The sequence below is a fragment of the Oncorhynchus nerka genome, linkage group LG7 (genome assembly GCF_034236695.1).
Source record: "Oncorhynchus nerka isolate Pitt River linkage group LG7, Oner_Uvic_2.0, whole genome shotgun sequence".
Lineage (NCBI taxonomy): Eukaryota > Metazoa > Chordata > Actinopteri > Salmoniformes > Salmonidae > Oncorhynchus > Oncorhynchus nerka.
This window is the reverse complement of record NC_088402.1, coordinates 77317042-77342634: the sequence shown is the minus strand read 5'-3', so window position 1 is coordinate 77342634 and position 25593 is coordinate 77317042. Positions and strand designations below refer to the sequence as shown.

Sequence of the window (25593 nt, the reverse complement as noted above, 5' to 3'; positions counted from 1 at the left end):
TCTCAGAGGTCTGTTAAAAGCTCAGAGAGCATCATGAAGAACAAGGAACACACCAGGCAGGTCCGAGATACTGTTGTGATGAAGTTTAAAGCCGGATTTGGATACAAAAAGATTTCCCAAGCTTTAAACATCCCAAGGAGCACTGTGCAAGCGATAATATTGAAATGGAAGGAGTATCAGACCACTGCAAATCTACCAAGAACTGGCCGTTCTTCTAAACTTTCAGCTCATACAAGGAGAAGACTGATCAGAGATGCAGCCAAGAGGCCCATGATCACTCTGGATGAACTGCAGAGATCTACAGCTGAGGTGGGAGACTCTGTCCATAGGACAACAATCAGTCGTATATTGCACAAATCTGGCCTTTATGGAAGAGTGGCAAGAAGAAAGCCATTTCTTAAAGATATCCATAAAAAGTGTCGTTTAAAGTTTGCCACAAGCCACCTGGGAGACACACCAAACATGTGGAAGAAGGTGCTCTGGTCAGATGAAACCAAAATTGAACTTTTTGGCAACAATGCAAAATGTTATGTTTGGTGTAAAAGCAACACCCTGAACACACCATCCCCACTGTCAAACATGGTGGTGGCAGCATCATGGTTTGGGCCTGCTTTTCTTCAGCAGGGACAGGGAAGATGGTTAAAATTGATGGGAAGATGGATGGAGCCAAATACAGGACCATTCTGGAAGAAAACCTGATGGAGTCTGCAAAAGACCTGAGACTGGGACGGAGATTTGTCTTCCAACAAGACAATGATCCAAAACATAAAGCAAAATCTACAATGGAATGGTTCAAAAATAAACATATCCAGGTGTTAGAATGGCCAAGTCAAAGTCCAGACCTGAATCCAATCGAGAATTTGTGGAAAGAACTGAAAACTGCTGTTCACAAATGCTCTCCATCCAACCTCACTGAGCTCGAGCTGTTTTGCAGGGAGGAATGGGGGAAAAAATTCAGTCTCTCGATGTGCAAAACTGATAGAGACATACCCCAAGCGATTTACAGCTGTAATCGCAGCAAAAGGTGGCGCTACAAAGTATTAACTTAAGGGGGCTGAATAATTTTGCATGCCCAATTTTTCAGTTTTTGATTTGTTAAAAAAGTTTGAAATATCCAATAAATGTCGTTCCACTTGATGATTGTGTCCCACTTGTTGTTGATTCTTCACAAAAAAATACAGTTTTATATCTTTATGTTTGAAGCCTGAAATGTGGCAAAAGGTCGCAAAGTTCAAGGGGGCCGAATACTTTCGCAAGGCCTATGAAAGACCAAAGAGCTTTAGATTTAGAACAACAGTGTTTACATGGTATATCCAAAAATGTACTATTATGAAAGCAGTGTTTGCCATTTGATGCAAATGCTTCATTCTGACATGTGTTTATGGCATTTTGTATGCAGTGTTACATTTTGAAGGAGATTTTGCATTTTTTTGCATTTTGGGTGTGCAGTTTTGGGAATTATGTGTAGAGTTTTGAAAAAAGGAGAAAGAACTCTAATACAATTATATTTTAAATCCTTAAAAAATATATACATCCAACAACGTAACATGTTCTTTCATATGATATTTTGATATCATAAGTGATTTTGTGTAACTGTAAGGGTGGAATCACAGCTACATGTACCACTACTGCACCAGCTGTCCTTAGTCTTTACTGTGCTTTGACCTTTCTCATTTGCATAATATTATGATCAAAACATTATTTACCATACAAAAGGTGTAGAGGTTTAATCTATAAGCATGGCCCTGTGGGATGGTAAGAACTGTATACCCTCTCCTCTCACCTGTGCTACATTAACCCTACCTTCCTTTCTCTTCTTCAATTAGGTTTTATGGCCATTGGCCTCCAATATGTTGCATCACCGCAGCCAACTGAACAAGTGTATAAATTCATTATACACTACATAACCAAAAGTATGTGAACAACAGCTTGTTGAACATCTCTTTCCAAAATCAATGGCCTTGATATAGAGTTGATCCCCCTTTGCTGCTGTAACAGCCTCCACTCTTCTGGGAAGGCTTTCCACTACTTCCATTCAGCCACAAGAGCATTAATGAGGCCGTGCACAGATATTGGGCGATTAGGCCTGGGTCGCTGTCGGCGTTCCAATTCTTTCCAAAGGTGTTCAATGGGGTTGAGGTCAGGGCCAGGTTAGGTCAGTGCAGGCCAGTCAAGTTCTTTCACACCAATTTCAAAAAACATTTCTGTATGGATCTCACTTTGTGCACGAGGCCATTGTCATGCTGAAACAGAAAAGGGCCTTCCCCAAACTTTTGTCACAAAGTTGGTAGCACAGAATCATCTAGAATGTCATTGTATGCTATAGCATTAAGATTTCCCTTCACTGTAACTAAGGGGCCTAGCCCACACCATGAAAAACAGCCCCAGACCATTATTCCTCCTCTACCAAACTTTACAGTTGGCACTTTGCATTGGAGAAGGTAGTGTTCTCCTGGCATCCGCCAAACCCAGATTTGTCCGTCGGACTGCCAGATGGTGAAACGTGTGATTCATCACTCCAGAGAACGCATTTCCACTGCTCCAGAGTCCAATGGTGGCCAGCTTTACATCACTCCAGCCAACACTTGGCATTGCACATGGTAATCTTAGGTTTGTGTGTGGCTGCTCGGCCATGGAAACCCATTTTATGAAGCTCCCAACGAACAGTTCTTGTGCTGACTTTGCTTCCAGAGGCAATTTGGAAGTGTTGAGTGTTGTAACCAAGGACAGATGATTTTTACGCGCTATGCGCTTCAGCACTCAACGTTCCTGTTCGTGTTTGTGTGGCCTACCACTTTGCGGCAGAGCCGTTGTTGCTCCAAGACATTTCCACTTCACAATAACAGCACTTACAGTTGACTGGGGCAGCTCTAGCAGGGCAGAAATTTTACAAACTGACTTGTTGGAAATGTGGCATCCTATGACGGTGTCACGTTGCGAGTCACTGAGCTCTTTAGTAAGGTGATTTTACTGCCAATGTTTGTCTATGGAGATTGCATGACGGTGTGCTCGATTTTATACACCTGTCTGTGGCTGAAATAGCCGAAACTACAATGTCATACTCTTTTTGACCAGACAACTTCTGATAGATGGGCTACACATACTGAAAAAGAGGGTCGCTATTTCGCTCACTCAGATGCTTTCTCCGGTGAGAAACATCCAGCCACTTGGGAATTGAAGGAAAATTATGAAAAACAGAGAAACTAAAGATACACTAGTTGCTATCTTTTTTTCTCTGTATATTTTTTGGGGAAGCCTGGCTTCCCTTGTCATCCATCAGTACACATCATTGCTATTCCTGCTCTTTTCCCATGATCCATCAAACGCATTTATTTTTTACTTTTTTCAGTGCTTATTTGAATGTTATTGAGAAAACAGAAAGGTGTCAAATATTTTTTTCTCAAACATCCTTTCTGAATTCAAAATGATTCGTAGAGGTAATCATCTACTTTTTAATCTGATTGCAATTTTTTTGCTGGTAACATAACGAATTACAGTTAGAGTTTTTTGATAAACCGTTACTCCACAATGCTGAGTGTCTCTAGTGTGGACATTAAAACACACACAGAGCAAATGGAAATTCACTGCTCACTGTCTATATCTGTTGGCCTACTCCATTGTCTCTATTGTGAACATTACATTACCCATCAAATAGAGCTCTGCTTACTGTATGCCAATGATCTACTGTGCAATGGTCTCTCGTGACAGACCGTCAGCACACTCAGATTTGCTTCCAGGTTTCAATGATCAAATGTGAGATTATGTTGTCATTATTGGAAAATTAAGTACTTTGTATAATAACAACAAATTGATAATGAGTTAAATATCATGAAACAGCTACATTATGCATTCCAAAGCCATCATATATCATTTAAGCTACATAAAACTTCCATTCTATGCTCTGGTCAGATAGCCTACATAAACCATAAATTTACAATCTTTGCATTTTTTGTCACAGTTAACGAGAAATGTGCCAGTGACAGGTCAGTTAACACTGTACTTTGTGAAGAACTGGGAGAAATGGGAGATGACAAGGAGGAGTCATGGCTGGGGATGATGTTGAAATCCCCTCAGAGTAGAGGCACAAATCCCCATGTCTAGGAAATCCGGGCTCCATCTTGGATAAGCCCAAAGCTCTCCGAACTGGACCCAATTTACAAAATGCTTTGATGGAGAGTTCATTTGAGTAAAAAATGTACATCTTGAAACTTGGAGCTATCTGAGGCCATTTGAAAGCTAAAACTGTATTATAGAAACCATAAGGCATGCGTAAAGAGATCTTCATTATACCTACTAATACTGCAATACCACTGTCTTAGAGTTTGATGTAGAGTGTGAAAGGATTTGGAAAGGATCAAATCTATAAAACAAAAAAAAGCAATGATCCATATTGATGATTGTCAAAAACTGGACATTCAGCCCATGTTTCATTTAAACCATTTACTAATCTCCCTGTATAAATATTATATCATGTACATATTGAAGGCTATAACGTAACTGTTGAGCAAATATTTTTCTTTTTGAACATATGCTCATATTTGTACATTAAACTGAGTAACAGTTAAGCCCACTGAATTTCTAAAAGGAACCAATTGAACCTGCCTTGAAGCAGGTCTAATGGTTAGCAGGGAATGACAGTATGTTGATATTGGAGTCAGAATACAAAACAGAAAGCACCAAGATGCTCAGAAACTCTTGTGTGAATTATTGCAGATAAATCAGGGTAATCAAGTGCAGCAGCATTGGATGAACACTGCAGTGAAACCCAAATAAATAAAAGTAAATTTTCCACAGTATGGAAACATTGGCAAGTATCAGGTGGAGAAAAATAATTACATTGCTGTAACGGTGGGTGAGTGATGGGTGTGGAGTCAGACGCAGAGAGCAAAAGTAAACGGGAAAAAACGCTTTAATGTCCTCTACAAAGTAACAGGTCCAAACATGGGTGAAGCCCTAAACACAGGTGCAAACAAACCCAAAACCACTGTTACAAAACCCGGACAGCGAAAACCCAAAAGACAACGATACACCACAAACGTAACAATAACAACAGAACACTGGAACAAAATAAAATAACGTGCATCAACGAAACAGTCCCATGTGGCGACAAACACTGACACGGAAGACAAACACCCACCACTCAAAAGTGAAACCCAGGTTACCTAAGTATGATTCTCAAATCAGGGACAACAATTGACAGCTGCCTCTGATTGAGAACCATACTAGGCCGAACTCAAAAACCAACATAGAAAAACAAACATAGACTACCCACCCCAACTCACGCCATGACCATACTAAAACAAATACAAAAACAAAGGAACTAAGGTCAGAACGTGAGAGTACCCCCCCCCCCCCCCCCCCAAAGGTGCGGACTCTGGCCGCAAAACCTGAACCTATAGAGGAGGGTCTGGGTGGGCGTCTGTGGCGGCTCTGGCACGGGCCGTGGACCCCACTTCACCATAGTTTTTTTGCGCCTCTTAGCCCGCCTCCGTGGCCTCTTTAAAGCGACACTCGCCGCCGACCTTGGACTGGGGAGGGCGATTCTGGCATCGCCTGGCTGACTGATGGCTCTTGCAGCTCCTGGCTGGCTGGCGGCTTTTGCGGCTCCTGGCTGACTGACGGCTCTGGCGGCTCCTGGCTGACTGGCGGCTCTGGCGGCTCCTGGCTGCCTGGCGGCTCTGGCTGATTTGCGGCTCTGGCAGCTCCTGGCTGACTGGCGGCTCTGGCGGCTCAGGACAGACTGACGGCTCTGGCGGCTCAGAACAGACTGGCGGCTCTGGCGGCTCAGGACAGACTGGCGGCTCTGGCGGCTCAGGACAGACGGGAGACTCTGGTGGCTCAGGACAGACGGGTGTGGCTGCCACCGGAGGGCTGGTGCGTGGAGGTGGCACCGGACAGACCGGACCGTGAAGGCGCACTGGAGCTCTTGAGCACCGAGCCTGCCCAACCTTACCTGGTTGAATGCTCCCCGTAGCCAGGCCAGTGCGGCGAGGTGGAATAGGCTGTGCTCGCGAACCGGGGACACCATGCGTAAGGCTGGTGCCATGTACACCGGCCCGAGGAGACTCAAGAACCAACATAGAAAAACAAACATAGACTGCCCACCCCAACTCACGCCCTGACCATACTAAAAGAAAGACAAAAACAAAGGAACTAAGGTCAGAACGTGACAATTGCATCAATAATATATTTATAACGCTTTGGCAAGTATCCCCCCGGGCGAATCAAGCCAACAATGTGGTGTTTTTTCTTCATCTTCTCAAAAATGTTTAATGAATGTTTGTCCTTGGTGCTGCCTGCTAGCATTCTTGGTGGCTCTCCAGGTCTTTAGATCCCATTTGTTCTTCCAGAAAACATATTCATAATATTGACAAATGAATTAGTTTGAGAGGCTGTTCCAAGCCCACCACACCCCATACCCATTTTCATATCCACACACATACAGATATACACTACAGACAAACTATCTCCAGCGAGATCATTTGAAAACTGTAGCACATCTCCCAATAGGCTTCGTTGCTATTGAAATAGATTATTTATCATTTATCAGAGTTAACTGTAATTACTTTTTAACTCAGTTGCAAGGCTAACAAAGCGTGTGTTGCGTATCTTTTTACTGCTTTAAGGATGAGCTTTATGTATTCAGCATCCACATGTATACATCAATGACTGCAGACAAATGTATAATATGATCATCAATCTTACAGGTTTGACAGTAAACATATGGCGGTCCATCTTTCAGACCGCCAGTGTTTCATTGCCACTGATACTGCGATATCAGTCTACTGTGTTACTGTGTTGCAGCATTGCACCATACCAATCTACTGTGCCATATTTTTTATTTCAATCTAATTGACTCTGATTCTCTCTGTTTCTCTCTCACTGTTACCACCATCTGCTTGTCCATATTGTGTGATCCTGCATTTGGTCCTTGCGGCTCTGCTCCAGACGTCACTTTTGGCCTCCTCCTCGGTGTGTTTGTGGTGTGTGGCTTGGTCCTGCTGACTCTTTGTGCCTTCGCCTCCTGGAAGCTGTGCTGGGTGCCTTATTTGCGGAATAAAGAGGCAGCAGCCCTCTCCTCCAACTCTGCAGCCCTCACTCCGGCCTGTGGTCCCCCAGACGACAGCCCTCCCTTCCACCTCCACCTTCACCCTCCTCACCCCCTCCACCACAACCAGCACAAGTTCCTCCCCAGCCCCAACCAGCAAAAGTCACTAGTTACCATGGCAACGGATAAGGTGAAAGACCCGATGGGTTCCATGGGATTCCTAGAGGCTGCTGTGAAGATAAGCCACACATCGCCTGACATCCCCGCCGAGGTGCAGCTCTCAATGAGGGAGCATTTTTTGAGGCGCACGCAACGCATGCAGCGGCAAGCCACTGAGCCCGCTTCTTCCACCAGGTCAGCACCCACAGCACGCACACACACACACACACACACACACACACACACACACACACACACACACACACACACACACACACACACACACAGACATGCTCCCTCACACAAATAAACACACACACACACACACACACACACACACACACACACACACACACACACACACACACACACACACACAGACATGCTCCCTCACACAAATAAACACACACACAACACACACACACACACACACACACACACACACACACACACACACACAGAGACATGCTCCCTCACACAAATAAACACACACACAACACACACACACACACACACACACACACACACACACACACACACACACACACGGTCAGAAAAATGTAATGGCTCTGGTAAACACACACACACACCCACACACACACACACACACACACACACACACACACGGTCAGAAAAATTGAATGGCTCGGGTGATAACAAAAATATTAAAGTTTAAAGAACCTGACATGTACACAGGGACAGTATCTCCAAATCTCCAAATCATGATAGAAAAGCCAACGTTTAATCTACCACTTCAGCATTTCACTGCCACAGACGCGTACACACACATGCGCGTGCACACACGCACACACACACACACACACACACACACACACACACACACACACACACACACACACACACACACACACACACACACACACACACACACACACACACACACACACACACACAGTACAGTACACACATACACAGAAGCATGGTCTGAAAAACTGAATGGGTCAGTTAGTCAGCAGAAATATCTATAGTCCGTTAGAAAGAAACTTCATAGGGACCTCACAGAAAAACGGCACAAATAATGTCACTAACAAAGTTACGAATGAACTTTTATCTGAATTCAATTTGTTATTCCACAGCTGTTTAAAAATACAAATTGTACATGATTATCATAGTGAAAAAGACAATTATGTTTCAATTTGTTTCGGTCCTCCCAAGCGCTTGTGTTACTTTTTGCCTGTGAGCCATTTGGTGCTGTTCATTTAATATAAGGTTAATATCTCCAGACCACTTCATGATGAGTAATGCAATACACTTAAAAGCGTAAAATCACCAGTAAAACAACCCCACAGACAATATTCCACATGGCCACAACTATAACGGGGGTCTAATTATTGGATGTACCTCAAATTATTTTTCAATAACATAATCTCTGTGCTCTGTTTTCTTGAAATACCCATACCCATCCTGAATAACAGCCCCCTAAGAGTAGGACAATTTATACTACTGACTAAGATAAATTGAATTGGGGACCATGTAGTTCTAGGTTGCAGAAACACTATTAAGATTCGAGAAACCACTTGGAATTGAATTCACCTGCTGGGCACTCAAGCAATTTTTCAAAACACTGACCTTTCCAGACGCCACAATGAAGCTGTTCATATTCTCCCTCTTCTCCTCTCTCTCTGCCATTTTACACACCGCCTGTCGCTACTACAGGCTGAATGGTTTAGTGGGGTTCTCATATTTCTCCCTCCTCTCTTCTGTCTCTGCAGACACAGCTCATTCAAAAGGCACCTGCCCAGGCAGATGCAGTCCATCAGCCTGGACCTGGGCAATGACTATGCGGATGAGGATGAGCAGCCCACCAGCATCGGACGCATCAAACCAGAACTCTACAGACAGAAAACCTTGGATACAGACGAGTCCGCCAAGAACAGCAACGCCAAGAACTGTGGGAAGATCAACTTCTCCCTGAAGTACGACTATGACAATGAGGCCCTCCTGGTCAACATCCTCAAGGCCTTCGACCTGCCCGCCAAGGACCTGTGCGGCAGTTCCGACCCCTACGTCAAAATCTATCTTCTCCCAGATCGCAAGAAGTTCCAGACGCGCGTCCACCGGAAGACGCTCAACCCCACGTTCGACGAGTCCTTCCAGTTCCCCGTGCCTTATGATGAGCTGGCTGTTAGGAAGCTCCACATGAGTGTGTTTGACTTTGACAGGTTCTCCAGACATGATATGATCGGGGAGGTGGTGGTGGATAACCTTGTTGAGACGTCAGACCTCTCCAGGGAGACAGACATTTGGAGGGACATTCAGTACGCCACAACTGTAAGAATGTCTGTCTGTTTGTCTTTGACTCAAAGCAGAGTTGACATAGCCTGATCCCAGATCTGTTCGTGCTGACCAGCCTAAAGTTAACATTACTTATATTTGAAACCAGTTATAATAATCTCATTCAAATCATATGCCCCGCCCCCCCTTCCACCAGAACAAAAAAATGATGAACAAATGTGAGTTCAGCATGTCACAAATCTTTTGTTGAAGTAAGAATTTATTCAAGTCATATGAAATGATAGTAATTATAAGCTAAAGGCATAAAAAGTACATGTAATCATCGCAAAGGTCATAAAACTGTCTCGGCAAAAAAATTGAGCCCTCCAACGAGATACTGAAGTGGTCATTATATTTGACAGTAATTCTATTTGGATGGTGTCCTGAGGATGTCTTGATGAATAGTGCACTATGCTGTTGGCATCCGTTTGGATTCTATTGGAGTCTACATCACTCTGGCATCGTTCTGGCATCACTCTGGCAGCTCTCTGGTCTGAGGGGTACCTCTGTCAGATTATTTTATTTGGCCCGTATTGTTAGACTTCAACTGCTTTTGGAGGGCAGTTCAATAATCCAGTAGTTATTGCTAAAGTGGCAGAAAGCAGTTGGCTCGTTGCTTAACAAACACATATTATTGAACAAGGACTCCCAGCCAAAACTCCCTCAACCACCGTCTTATATAAAGTAATGTATATAGTAGACGGACAAGGACGGTTCTAAATGTAATTGTTGCGTTAACACCAACCCACTTGGATCAGGAACATCAAGAGTCTAGAGGGGGCCGAGGGCTGGGAGGAGGGCAGGGTGGAAGACCTATTGACTTCAGGCAGTGTCTTAGAGCATGATCCATACAAACGATTTTGAGAGGGGTTTCTCACTAATCATAGGCCGCATGATGCATAAATGTTTAGGTAAGCCTGATTTATACATCTATAGGTAGGCCAACTGTGTCCACTGTTTCATCCTGTGGTGATAAAGTGATAAATGATAGTGGCTGATCACAAACTCAGAGGAAGTGAATGGTTGGGGCCTTATTGCTTGAGAATCAGCTTCAATCTAAAGTCTTATCCTGGCTCAAACCCTAACTGTAGCATTTTCCCTCATAACACTGACACTTGCATCCCTTGCCTTAGCACCACACCCCAGTTTTAATCCTGGCCCTTTAACTACTGCAAACCTGCACTGGTGCTGTGAAAATCAATACTGTTTAACAAAGAGGAGGCATTAATAACAGGTAATACTGTCTCCAGACAGGGAGGGCAAGGGAGCCGTGCGTAAACTAACTGTTCTGACATTACTGAAGTCTTCACAATGATTCATTAGCTCCATTTCATAACTGTAAATGTCAATATTGCATACAGTTCACGTACCACATTAGTCTTCTAAGATGCTCTGGACTAGAAAGTATTTTATGACACATTTGCTGTGGACTCATATTACTGCACGGAATCCAACTTTGTCTTCATCAACCAAATTCCCTCTCCCATTGGAGTGCTTTAGCTAAATCAGCTTTAAGTGCTTGAGACATTAAGTCCACATCACATCCCAAGTCATGGGATTTCTCTGTCAGGGGGGGGGGGGGGCTCACCATAGCCCATTTAAAGTGATTAGAACCTCACCAACTTTAATGCATGTTCATGGGATGAAGCTTAGTCAGAACACCCCGGGAGAGACTGAGAACGAAACTTTCACTCCACATGAAATACTAACATTACATTTTAAACTCTTAACACTCCACATTAAATATTAACATTACATTTTAAACACTTAACACTACACATGCAATACTAACATTACATTTGAAATGCTTAACACTCCACAGGTGGCCATAAAGTAGACATTTTCACTGTCCTGCAGATTTGTCTCTACAACTTCCTCAGTGTGAGCCTGATACTCAGTTCTGTTTGTGATGACAGGCTTCACACCAATATCTCTTGAGGGGTTTTGGAAAAGCATTGGCTGCTTCACAATCCATTTCCATTGTAATGTTATTGCCCTTGCGCCAGTAGGGCTTGAAGGCATCCTTCCAGTGATGTGTGTCACATCAGTTTGTTTCTCTGTTTGTTCCCACAGGAGAGTGTAGACTTGGGAGAGATCATGTTCTCACTATGCTACCTGCCAACCGCAGGACGACTCACTCTCACCGTCATCAAATGCAGGAACCTCAAGGCCATGGATATCACTGGATACTCAGGTAGGCAACCTTTATTTGTGTGAGGGAGCATCTCTGTGTGTGTGTGTCTGTGTGCGTGTGCGTGTGCGTGCGTGCGTGCGTGCGTGCGTGCGGGTGTGGGTGTGTGTGTGTGCGTATGTGCTCTCGTGCACATTTGTGATGGTGCACTCATTGTTTTTCATAAGTCAAAGTGAAAATAAACCCCAGGTGTAACATATCAAATTATAGATGTTATCAAATGTTGAATAAAAAGAGCAAACGAAGGGAAGTCCTCTCTAGTGCTGAGCTCTGTTTCTGTGAGAATCTTTTCATATTCACCACTGGCAATATGAAGATGTCACCTACAACTACTCATTTCTCTGAGGTTTCAGTCAGTGTTTTTATTCTAATCTAGGTGTGTCCCAGATGGTACCCATTCCCATATAGTGCACTACAAAGGGCTAAAAGTTGTGCACTATGTGGGAAATAGGGTGCCATTTGGGATGTAGGATAACAAACTGCTGTTCCATATTCAGTTTATATTATCAATAACCAAATATAATTTGAGGAAATATGTTTGCTTGCGAATTCAAGTGACATTCCCTGTTCCCTAAATGCTGTGAATCTTGTAGTATGTATTTCAAACAATTATTTTATTATTTGTTATTATTTTTCCACTCATTGTTAACGACATTTTACAAGTTTAACATCCCTTCTCAGTTGAGGATTTAAATGTCTACCAATTGTTGCTGGATTGAATTGGATCTGTGTGCAGTAAACCATGGCTAGTAAATTGTACCCTGAAGCATATTTGGTTGCAAAGCAAGCACTCTTTATATTGTTGTGTATGGATCTAAGGCAGCTTACATCTGACTAGTTTACTGGCATAATGGATTATAGGAGCTGAGGGATGAAGATTGAAATCAGTATTCACCACGCCAATATGTTTCACTTTATTCCATTAAAACACTATTTCAGCAGCTTTCGCTTCCTCCTCTTTCAATACATGAGGTGTTTACTCATCAATATCAAATGTACAGAGATTTATTTCAGACCTTTCCAAGGATGTTATTGTTATATTTAGGTTTAAGGTAGCATAGGAGTATAATACACATGGGAAATTTACTTTATGGGAAATGAAATTGATCGCTGCAGCATCAAAATGTATGTGTTGAGTTATGTTGAGGTCACTGCAGGCTTAATAAGAATAGCGTTATGTTCTCACATACTGAAACAATACCTGCATGCTTCAAATTTCAAGTGTTATTAGTCATATGTACAGTATACACATGGTATACATCATCCAACAAAATGCTTATTTGCAGGTTCCTTCTCGACAATGCAGCAACAAAAAGAAATAATACAAGATAAGAATACGAACATGAAGTAAATGGCTCAGTAGAATAGAATAAACATCTTAGCAGGAAGTCCTATATTTACACGTGTTTTTGGGAAAGGGGGGATTGGGGGGCAAGTGTTTAAATTGTGCATTATTTAGCAATAATAATACGAGTCTGGCATCAACAGATGGGATGCGTGTCTAGCATGAATGTGTGTCTCTGTGTGTTTTTGGTTTTAGCACCCTTGTGGGGACCAGACCTTTTGCCAGTCCCCACACAAAGAAAAAGTCTAGATTTATGGGTTTGGTTTAGGGTTACAATTAGGGTTCGAGTTTAGGTTTAGGGTTAGGAGTTAGGGTTTAGAGGTTAGGGTTTAGGGTTAGGGTTAGGGTTAGGGTTAGGGTTAAGGGTTAGCAGAAAATAGGGTTTTGAATGGGAATCAATTGTTTGGTCCCCACAAGAATAGTAACACAAACGTGTGTGTGTGTGTGTGTGTGTGTTTGTGTGTGTGTGTGTGTGCGTGAGTGCGTGCGCGTGTGTGTGTGCGTGTGTGTGTGTGCGTGTGTGTGTGTGTGTGTGCGTGTGCGTGTGTCTTACCCCGTGTGTGTGTGTGTGTGTGTGTGTGTGTGTGTGTGTGTGTGTGTGTGTGTGTGTGTGTGTGTGTGTGTGTGTGTGTGTGTGTGTGTGTGTGTGTGTGTGTGTGTGTGTGTGTGTGTGTGTGTGTGTGTGTGTGTGTGTGTGTGTGTGTGTGTGTGTGTATATCTGTGTGTGTGTTCATGCATGTGTGTGTGTGCGTGTGTCTGTGGATTAGTGGATTAGTGGATGAGTGTATATCTGTGTGGGTGTATGCGTAAGTGAGCGAGTGCATGTGTGCTAAGGTGCAAAGAGTCAGTGCAGGTGGTCAGTCCAGTTCAAGTGTTCAGCAGTCTGATGGCTTGTAGATAGAAACTATCTCTGAGCCTGTTGGTATCAAACATCATGCTCCATGTGGGGTCCTTGATAATGCTGCATGTCAAGTGTTCTGGTGATAAATGTACAGAATCTCTTTCTCAAATCAAGGATGAAAACACAAGGAGATTTCTGGGCACCACGATTAATCTCGAGATAATGCGCCTATAGAATATAGAATTTACATCCTGATTTATATCTTATAGCTTTTTCTCTTTTCCACTTCAGATCCCTACGTCAAAGTGTCCCTCATCTGTGACGGGAGGCGTTTGAAAAAGAAGAAGACGACCATCAAGAAGAACACTCTGAACCCCACGTACAACGAGGCCATCATCTTCGACATCCCCCCAGACAGCATGGACCACGTCAGCCTGCACATCTCAGTCATGGACTATGACTTGTGCGTATAACACTTTGATTTAATCTTGGCATCCATAAGACAAATCTGGCATGCACTTGGCCAGCTACTTGGTAACAGTCTGTCAAGCACTGTCAAAAAATTCAACTCAGATGGTTCTCTCAGAATATTCAGCATCTGTGTAGTTTGCACAATACGCTCCCTAGAATAGAACAGTGCTTATGATGTCTATTTAAAAAATAAAAGTATTTTCAGTACCTATGAATAGACTTAAAACACTATGAAATAAAGTTTCACCAAATTCTCAAACTGTGAAGCGAATTGTCACTGTTCTTGAAATATTAAACACCACAAAAAGAAAGAATAGATCAGGAGTCAGAACATTCACTTCACTGGTTGAATGGAAGCTCTGAGGGTAGTCTTTATCAACTAACGTGGCAGCTGCCGACTGGCGAACCGACTCTACTTTGAGGCTATCAGCCAGAGCTTCCTTGTTTTGTACCAGTCCATCCCTTAGATCCAGGATTATGATGTGGAAGAACAGAGATCCCTTCTGGTCTGGACTTTATTGGTGCCATTACCATTTGTAGTTGTTTATTCATCCCATTTACATTTCAGACATTATCTCTCCAAGAGATATGGAAATGACTCCTTTTTATCATATCTCGCTTTATCTTCACCTGAACTGCAACTACTAATTATCACCTCTCCCTTTTAACTTTCCATCTTGCAGCCGTATCCTCTGATAACTAAATGTATACTGTACTTGTTATAAGGGTTGGAGAGGGGTGAAATCATTTTGCCAAATTAGCTTTTTTAATGTGAATGCAAAGATCTTACATTGGTGTGTTCCCAATGTATTTTTTTATTCTATTTTGTAAAACAAATTCAGCTATGAAATCAATCCTGCATTTTGTAATGTAGTGTCTCTGAAGAGGAGGATTAGCTGTACTGTTGTGTTGATGTTGTGTGTGTTGTCTGGCCCCTGCAGGGTAGGTCACAATGAGATCATTGGTGTGAACCGTGTGGGGTGCAGTGCTGAGGGGCTTGGCAAGGGCCACTGGAACGAGATGCTGGCATACCCACGCAAGCCCATTGCACACTGGCACCCCCTACTGGAGGCCAAGAAATCAGAGAAAGAGGTTAGTTCATACAGCACGCTGCAGTGTGTGAAGAATTCGTAGGCATGAATATTGCATATAGTAAAAAATGTAGAGACATTTTTTCAATGCTCACATGTAGGATAAATAGTCAATGTCAGATATTGTAACAGTGTAATATCTATCTTCTAACTGAAGTGTGTGTGTGTGTGTGTGTGTGTGTGTGTGTGTGTGTGTGTGTGTGTGTGTGTGTGTGTGTGTGTGTGTGTGTGTGTGTGTGTGTACGTGTGTGTCTGTGTCTGTGTACTGCAGTGGAAAACGCGGACGGCCAGTTTAGACAGCCAGGGCTCTTGCCCCTCCCCCAGGCCTCCTTCTAGCCCCTGAGCAGAACCACCTGTGACCCTAGTGAAATGGTCTCCTCTCTCTCCTACTAATCCTACATCCTGTCTGGTCTGTCTGCCTGTGCCTGAGGAGAAACATAACCCCACTCAGTCTCTTTCTCAGTCTTCACTCTCCCTCAAGTGTAGCAGCAAAGTGATCCCGTTCCCAAGAACTGATCCTGGATCAGCATCGCTGTCAGTTGTTTGTGACATAACAATGCTTTTTTTGAATCAACATGAAGTGTTGAACTTAGGTTTACTGACTCAATCCCAGTACTTGGGGTGCTTTGGATTAGTTTTATCCTGAGCTTCTCATCAAGTGAGTCCCCAAAGGGAGAGCTTGTTGTCTGAGTGGAACAACAGACTGCCGGTTCCGAGTGTATCTATCTATGGGTTGAGTCCAAATGAATGTGATCACAGTTCTCTCACAGGGACTTGGTTCAACACACTGAAGTTTCTGCTCAACACACACACACAGAGAGAGAGAGAGAGAGAGAGAGAGAGAGAGAGAGAGAGAGAGAGAGAGAGAGAGAGAGAGAGCGAGAGAGAGAGAGCGAGAGAGAGAGAGAGAGATTAAGGGAAACATAGTGAGAGAGCCAGTCAGTGGTCATTACAAGCTGTCACTTTATATTGGATCAGTTGGTCAAAATATGTTGCATTGACCTAAGGAATATCTAAAGCCGTCTACCCTTACTATCTATCTACTGATATTGTGTGGAAGTAACAAAAACACTAAGGCACAGACAAATGTGTAGTTATTAAAAATAAAAAAAACATTAATTGTCATATTAACCAAGCCAAAGAAGGCAAAAAAATACATATTTCACAATAGTACCTATGTTGAATATTTTCTCAATGTCAACCAGTACATGTTCAGGAGTAATGAGCAGAACTTAAAGGGATGATTTTGACCTGTCAAATAGTGTTCATCACGTTTATAGAGAGTCATAAAGAAAGAAATATGTGCAACACATCATATAAGCACATTGCAACACCATTGGTGCATAGCCTGCTGAGAGAGTCTTTCTATGGAACAACAAATGGTTAAAAAGCACACAGACTCCGAACCACCCTTACCTCTCCCTCCTGTTTCTTTCCTTGTTAGTCTTGGTGCTCTTGCCTATTCCATCGGAGAGTGTATTCTCATTACTCCGGCTCCCATAGGTTTTCTCTCTCAGCCGAACGTATTGCACATCTTCAGCACCTTCTTCTTGTATTCTGTTACCTGGGGTTGGTTTGAACTGTACAGCACAGTCCTCTTTCTGCTAATGTAAAGTTTGTATTTCCCACCAGAATACAAAGTAGATATACATTGGCTTACGAAAGTATTCACCCCCCTTGGCATTTTTCCTATTTTGTTGCCTTACAACCTGGAATTAAAATGGATTTTTGGGCGGTTTGTGTCGTTTGATTTACACAACATGACTACCACTTTGAAGATGCAAAATCTTTTTTATTGTGAAACAAACAAGAAATAAGAGAAAAAAAAACATAAAACTTGAGCATGCATAACTATTCACCCCCCCCAAAGTCAGTACTTTAAAGAGCCACCTTTTGCAGCACTTACAGCTGCAAGTCTCTTGGGGTATGTCTCTATAAGCTTGGCACATCTAGCCACAGGGATTTTTGCCCATTCTTCAAAGCAAAACTGCTCCAGCTCCTTCCAGTTGGATGGGTTCCGCTTGTGTACAGCAATCTTTAAGTCATTATCTTTGGTCTCTTTGTTGCCTCTCTGATTAATGCCTTCCTTGCCTGGTCCGTGAATTTTGGTGGGCGGCCAGCTCTTGGCAGGTTTGTTATGGTGCCATATTCTTTCCATTTTTTAATATTGGATTTAATGGTTCTCCGTGGGATTTTCAAAGTTTATGATATTTTTTTATTACCCAACCCTGATCTGTACTTCTCTACAACTTTGTCTCTGACCTGTTTGGAGAGCTCCTTGGTCTTCATGGTGCCGCTTGCTTGGTGGTGCCCCTTGCTTAGTGGTGTTGCAGACTCTGGGACCTTTCAGAACAGGTGTATATATACTGAGATCATGTGACAGATCATTAGACACTTAGATTGCACAAATGTGGACTTTATTTAAGTAAATATGTGACTTCTGAAGGTAATTGGTTGCACCAGATCTTATTTAGGGGCTTCATAGCAAAGGGGTGAATACATGTTACCGCACCACTTTTTACATTTTTTATTTTTTAGAATTTTTAGAAACAAGTAATTTTTTTCATTTCACTTCACCATTTTGGACTATTTTGTGTATATCCATTACATGAAATCCAAATAAAAATCAATTTAAATTACAGGTTGTAATGCAACAAAATAGGAAAATTGCCAAGGGGATGAATAGTTCTGCTTGGCAGTGTAAATCTAGTATTGTTGTGTTGTGGGAGTTTTCCTTAAGTGTTCAGAACTCTCCTCCAAAAGAGGAGGACATCACCCTCGGGGGACCAATAATCAACTCTTCATTTTAGATTTATTTTCTATCATGAGGCACCATGGAAACTTGTGGTTTGTAATGATCTGACTTTGAATCTGCCCATCATACAAGGACCAGTTTATTGGATATCGTTGAGGAGCTTGATCTGAATCCAAACAAATGATTTGCATTTATTGAACCCTTTTTGCAATGCTTTGACAAAATCTAATTCGTCGGCCTTTACATGTAGGCAGTCATGTATGTAGCTACTTCTATTGTATGCCATACATGTGTACTATTGGATCTAATTGCTGGATATATACAAAGGTTAAAGGAATCTTGATTTGATTATGACGGCTATGTAATATTTATATTTCTTTCTACATTGTGGTACTATGATGAGTGCAGTACAACCTAATATTTGATGTCCTCTCAATAGCCAAATACAGTATGTATTAAACAGACAAAAGAAATCAAACTGATTGGTGGATAGTTTTTTGGTGCCAAATGTGCTTGTAGCAAAGGTAGACTATAATTTGCTCTGTGACAAAAATAAGGAAAGTAATGTCAATCATCAAAATTAATATTTTCTTTCCAGTGAGACTGATTATTTTCTGTGCTATGTAGTAAACGTATTGTTTCAATTATTAGAACAAATACATCATGGATTACCAATGTTTTTTTAATAATAAATGTGCAACTGAAAGTAGGCTATCATTTGAGAGAGCTATTTTAGTAATATCTTCAATTTGATTAGAAGGATTCTTGTTTATCCCAGTTGGGTTATTTAAGACGTAACACAAATCAGGAATCTTTATCAATGTTGTTTTATGTTGACCGTGATAGTGTTTTGATTTGACATTGGCAAGCACATGTTTGAAAGCAGGTCTGCCTATAATGTGGGTATCAGGAAATGGGTGTTGTTTGTAGTACATGAGGAGCATTTCTGAGTAGCATTCTTCTCTACGTTTATCAATTGAGTGCTCTAAACTGAAGCTTCTTTCTCCATGCATTCTGTCTACAGAACTTTGGCACTGATCGTATGGTAGTTGTTGTTTGTGAATCAAAGAGGTAATTGTAACTCAATGACAGTAAAAATCTAAAATGGTCATGACAAGGTGTCTTCTGCCTGACCACAGCTGCAGAGCAGAAGCATGTTTTAAGATGGTATAAATCAAACAGAGATGATCTGGAAGAACCATGGGAAAAGTGAACAAGGAAAATGGTTAAAGTGAATGAACTAAATAGACACACAATAGAACACTGTTTTAGCTATTCCTCCTAGAGAGAGCAGGAGTTAACCTTGTTTACTTTGTCTAAGAGACAGACAGACAGACAGACAGACAGACAGACAGACAGACAGACAGACAGACAGACAGACAGACAGACAGACAGACAGACAGACAGACAGACAGACAGACAGACAGACAGACAGACAGACAGACAGACAGACAGACAGACAGACAGACAGACAGTGTGGGGGAAACTAGCCAATAGATAGTCAAAGGCCGATGTCTTGCAGTGAGTCAGTGACATTTCTCTAATTGGCAGTTGGTGAGACGCAATTCAATGAGTCACTTGTTGGATTCCCTCACACCACTATTGTTTCTTTCTGCACAATGTGATTCATTGGGTTTCCTCACATAGTATGTATAGTTACAGTACTGGTTACAATCCTGCTAAGATTCCTGCTGCCATTACTGGCAGACTCCTGATATCTGATTCACTACAGTTTGTTGGATTGTTGGATTCCCTCACACCACTAAAATCAAACAAAATTTTATTTTTCACGTGCCAAATACAACAGTGAAATGCTTACTTACAAGACCTTAACCAACAATGCAGTTTTAAGAAAAATACCTTAAAAAAATGAAATAAAGTAAGAGATAATTAAAGAGCAGCAGTAAAATAACAATAGTGAGGCTTTAGACAGGAGGCACCCACACATTGCATTACTAGTTTTTTTCTTCTTTTTTTTCTGCTCAGTGTGACTCTTCAGTTGTTCTCACATACAGTATATAGGTATACACTTGCTGGTTACATTCCTGATTAGATTCATGACATTTCTGTATCGATATCTGATTCCCAAGTTTGTTTCTATTTGACAAAAATGGTTGAAATAACTGACTGTAGATTTTTGTCCATCCCCTGTTTCAGTAACGTGCGTTTAATAATGATGATGCTCTTATGTTCTGATAATATAGCCTAGTGTGTTTGTTTCCTTTAGTAGGTATCATACTAAATCTATTTAGCCTCAGTTTATGGACTGTTAAAGACTTTGGCTATTATTATTATCGTTATGTTCCTCAATATGATGTTGTATCCCTTCCATTCCTCATGGATAGCTCTGACTTTTTGTATTGAAGATTTGTACTTGTAATATAACTGTTTGACAACTGTTCTTGTAATTGAAGCCAAATGTTGTTAGTTCAGATAAGGGTTTTATTTTTGGTTGCTTTTAAATCCTGAATCGTTATGACTCATAATATGAGGTCCAATGTGTAATAAACTGATCAAAAAACTATAATTGTATCTGTTGTTATATATGTATATATAACATTTAATTCATGAGCAGTATTGCAGCAACAGAAGACATGATTTGAATTACGGTGGTGCAAAGTTGGGTTCAAAACATGGAGTACTATTTCTAATTTTAAAGATTTCACCTAAGATTGAACTTTTTAGTGAAATAATTGTATTCTTTGTGCAGATGAACAATTTCACAACTACGTATCTCAAAGTGTACAACAAAGGGACCAAGCAGCAGGAAAGACAAAATGGTTTGAATTATAAAATGTAAACACAACATGTAAAGTGTTGGTCCCATGTTTCATGAGGCTGAAATAAAAGATCCCAGAAATGTTTCATACGCACAAAAAATCTTATTTCTCAAAAATGTTGTGCACAAATTTGTTTGAATCCCTGTTAGTGAGCATTTCTCCTTTGCCAAGATAATCCATCCACCTGAGAGGTGTGGCGTATCAAGAAGCTGATTAAACAGCATGATCATTACACACAACACAATGCCACAGATGTCTCAAGTTTTGAGGGAGCGTGCAATTGGCATGCTGATTGCAGGAATGTCCACCAGAGCAGTTGCCAAAAAATAGAATGTTAATTTCTCTGCCATCAGCCGCCTCCAACGTTGTTTTAGAGAATGTGGCAGTACGTCCAACTGGCCTCACAACCCCAGACCCTGTGTAACCACGCCAACCCAGGACCTCCACATCCGGCTTCTTCACCTATGGGATCGTCTGAGACCAGACCTTTCCAGGCCCACCCATGGCTGCTCCCCTGCCCAGTCATGTGAAATCCATATATTAGGGCCAAATGTATTTATTTCACTTGACTGATTTCCTTATATAAACTGTAACTCAGCAAAATTGTTGAAATTTTTGCATGTTAAGTTTATATTTTTGTTTAGTATAAAACAAAACATGGACTATGAATAGTCAAGTTAACTGAGGGTAGCTGGGGCACTCGATCAAGGCTTTAACTTATACACAGTTTCTGATCTGTGCCCCTAATCAATCCAGTTGTTGCAGACATAATATTACAGTTCGAAAATACTTTATATCAAACTGTAGGAATATGTTTGATAATGGGCACCTACAGTAATGTTAAGTAAGAATTTTCTGAGAGACAAGTGTTACAGTATGGACAATGGGTTGGTTGGTACCAACAAAAAACTCTCCATGCCAGTGATTGTCTTTACATTAAAATATGATCCATTCATAGTATTTGTACTAAAGTACCCACTGTAGCCACTTAAACCATTAGCTCCCTCTTCACAGGGTGGCAGGGTAGCCTAGTGGTTAGAGTGTTGGACTAGTAACTGAAAGGCTGCTAGATCATGTCCTCAAACTGACAATGTACAAATCTGTCATTCTGCTCCCAAACAAGGCAGTTAACCCACTGTTTCTAGGCTGTCACTGAAAATAAGATTTTGTTCTTAACTGACTTGCCTAGTTAAATAAAAGTTAAACTTTTTTATTTTTATGGACAGTTGTTATAGGATCTGGTTGCCATCGTCCCAGGCATAGATCTGTTTCCCCTGAGGGTTGTACTTCAGACTGGTGTGGGCTACATACCTCCTGGTACAAGAGAGGAGCCTCATCACTGTTCACCATATCATTCACGTCAAGCACACACTGCATCTGGGAACGACTTTGCTCCCTGGTGTTGTAGACCACGGCTGCCCAACCCTCTTCCTGGAGATCTGTCCTGTGGGTTTTCAGTCTAACCCTAATTTAACACACCTGATTCTACTAAATAGCTGCTCAACAACACCTTAACTAGCTGAATCAGATATGCTAAATTAGGGTTGGACTGAAAACCTACAGGACAGAAGATCTCCAGGAAAAGGGTTGGGCAGCCCTGACATAGACCTTATATAACACAGACCACGAAGGATGCCTCCACATTCTCCCGAGGACACTGTGTGTCCCACATCTGCTCTTATATCCAGGCTGCCTCAGACCATCTTAAGCCATGTTAAGCGACTCACTCTGTGTGGTGGCATACAAAACCCAGAGGCCTTCCTCATTGGCAGCCATATCCAAAACAGTCTCTGGGTTGAGGCTGTAAACGGGTCTATGGTCCGCCGCCTCCACTGGAAAGACAGCACTGTCTGTCACCCAATCAAATAACATTTTATTGGTCACATACACATATTTAGCAGATGTTATTGTGGGTGTAGTGAAATGCTTGTGTTCCTACCTCCAACAGTGCAGTAGTATCTAACAGTGCAGTAATATCTAGAAATGATTCACAACAATACACAAATCTAAAAGTAAAATAATGGAATAAGGAAATATTTAAATATTAGATCAAGCAATGTCGGAGTGGCATTGACTAAAATACAGTAAGAATAGAATACAGTATATACTTATGTGATGAGTAAAGCAGTACGTAAACATTATTTTAAATATTATTAAAGTGACTAGTGTTCCATTATTAAAGTAGCATGTGATTCCAAGTCTATGTACATAGGGCAGCAGCCTCTAAGGTGCAGGTTTGCGTAACCGGGAGGAAGCCGGCTAGTGATGGCTATTTAACAGTCTGATGGCCTTAAGATAGAAGCTGGTTTTCAGTCTATCGGTCCCAGCTTTAATGCACCTGTACTGATGGGGTTTTCTGGATGATAATGGGGTGAACAGGCCATGGCTCGGGTGGCTGATGTCCTTGATTATCTTTTTGGCCTCCCTGTGACATCAGGTGCTGTAGGTGTCCTGGAAGGCAGGTAGTTTGTCCCCGGTGAAGTGTTGGGCAGACCGTACCACCCTCTGGAGAGCCCTATGGTTACGGGCGGTGCAGTTGCCATATCAGGTGGTGATACAGCCAGACAAGATGCTCTCAATTGTGCATCTGTAAAAGTTTGTAAGGGTTTTAGGGGCCAAGCCAAATTTCTTCAGCCTCCTGAGGTTGAAGAGGCGCTGTTGCGCCTTATTCACCACACTGTCTGTGTGGGTGGACCGTTTCAGACCGTTAGTGATGTGTACGCCGTGGAACTTGAAGCTTTCCACCTGCTCCACTGTGGCCACGTCGATGTGGATAGGGGCATGTTCCATCTGCTGTTTCCTGCAGTCCACGATCAGCTCCTTTATTTTGTTGACATTGAGTGAGAGGTTATTTTCATGGCACCACTAACCTCCTCCCTGTAGGCTGTCTCGTCATCATTGGTAATCAGGCCTACTACTGTTGTGTCATCTGCAAACTTGATGATTGAGTTGGAGGTAAACATTATTTTAAATATTATTGCCACGCAGTCATGGGTGAACAGGGAGTACAGGAGGAGGCTGAACACGCACCCTTGTGGGGCCCCTGTGTTGAGGATCAGTGAAGGGGAGGTGTTGTTTCCTACCTTCACCACCTGGGGCGGCCCGTCAGAAAGTCCAGGACCCAGTTGCACAGAGCGGGGTTCAGACCCAGGGCCCGAGCTTAATGATGAGCTTGGAGGGTACTAGGGTGTTGAATGCTGAACTATAGTCAATGAACAGCATTCTTACATAGGTGCTGTAGGTGTCCTGGAAGGCACCTCTTGTCCAGATGGGATAGGGCAGTGTGTGGATCTATTGGGGCGGTAAGGAAATTGAAGAGGGTCTAGGGTGTCAGGTAAGGTAGAGGTGATGTGATCCTTACTGTAACTAGCCTCTCAAAGTACTTCATGATGACAGAAGTGAGTGCTATGGGGCGATAGTCATTTAGTTCAGTTACCTTTGCTTTCTTGGGTACAAGAACAATGGTGGGCATCTTGAAGCAAGTGGGGACAGCAGACTGGGATGTCCGTAAACACTCCAGCCAGCTGGTCTGCTCATGCTCTGAGGACGCGGCTAGGGATGCCGTCTGGGCCAGCAGCCTTGCGAGGGTTAATATGTTTAAATGTCTTACTCACGTAGTGGAAGAAAGTGTGGGCAAGATGAGTGGGATACAGATATGCTGGAATATAGTAAAGTGGTATTTTCTTCAAAGAGCTTTTTGCTGGTCAACAGTAAATTGGATCTCTCAAGACAACAACGAAACGTCCTCTCAATCAGGATAGAGTGATTCCAAATCATTAACAACGATGGGTACTGCTGTGTATGCATGGAACACTCCTTAAATATGGGCTTTCAAAGTATAATATCACTGACCTACGGTTAGTATCCTGTTCCCCTTTTCAGATAGAGTAAAACTTAACTTATGCTTCCCAGTCGAAACAGTTTGGTCTTCGGCAGTTTTGGGGGGAGCTGTTCGTGCACACACCATTTTCCCTTGGTAAATGCTTTACATTATTGTTATAACTGTTTTTTTTATTATAAACTAATGTATAAACTAATAATTCCTGGTTTATAAACTACTTCTTAACCTTTTATGAACCTTTATTTAATGTTAATGTGCTACCGAACCCCCTGATCGCTCAGGAGGGCATGCAGATGCTGAAAAGCTTAGTGATGCTGAAATGCTTAGTGATGCTGAAACTCTTTGTGAAGCTGAAACACTTTGTGATGCTCAAACTGTTAGTGATGCTGAAACTCGTTGTGATGCTGAAACTCTTTGTGATGCTGAAACTCTTAGTGATACTGAAACTCGTTGTTATGCTGAAATTCTTAGTGATGCTGAAAGTCTTTATGATGCTGAAACTCTTAGTGATGCTAAAACTCTTAGTGATGCTGAAACTTTCTATGATGCGGAAACTCTTTTCTCTGTGTTTTACATTCTATGTTATACAGTTGACCAAATTAACCTACTGTCTGTGAAATAGGACTTTGAATCACAACGTTATTTGTACTAACCTGCTGTGAGTCATGTTGTAGGTAATAAAGACAGAAGACAAGAGTCAATGTGGTACAAATAGGAGAGTGGTACAACCTGCCCAAAATTAACTACTAGCTACCCATTGATTCAAAACGCATGTC

General features: G+C 42.1%; 1 protein-coding gene across 1 annotated transcript; it reads left to right on the top strand.

Annotated features, from left to right (window-relative positions):
- The first annotated feature begins 8943 nt into the window (after positions 1–8943).
- LOC115132436 (synaptotagmin-6-like) lies at positions 8944–20710 on the top strand. Its single transcript, XM_029665084.2, has 5 exons — positions 8944–9499; positions 11576–11696; positions 14171–14342; positions 15292–15442; positions 15713–20710. Exons 1-5 carry the CDS (start codon positions 8975–8977, stop codon positions 15782–15784), a joined length of 1041 nt encoding a protein of 346 aa, XP_029520944.2. The 5' UTR covers positions 8944–8974; the 3' UTR covers positions 15785–20710.
- The last annotated feature ends 4883 nt before the right edge of the window (positions 20711–25593 follow it).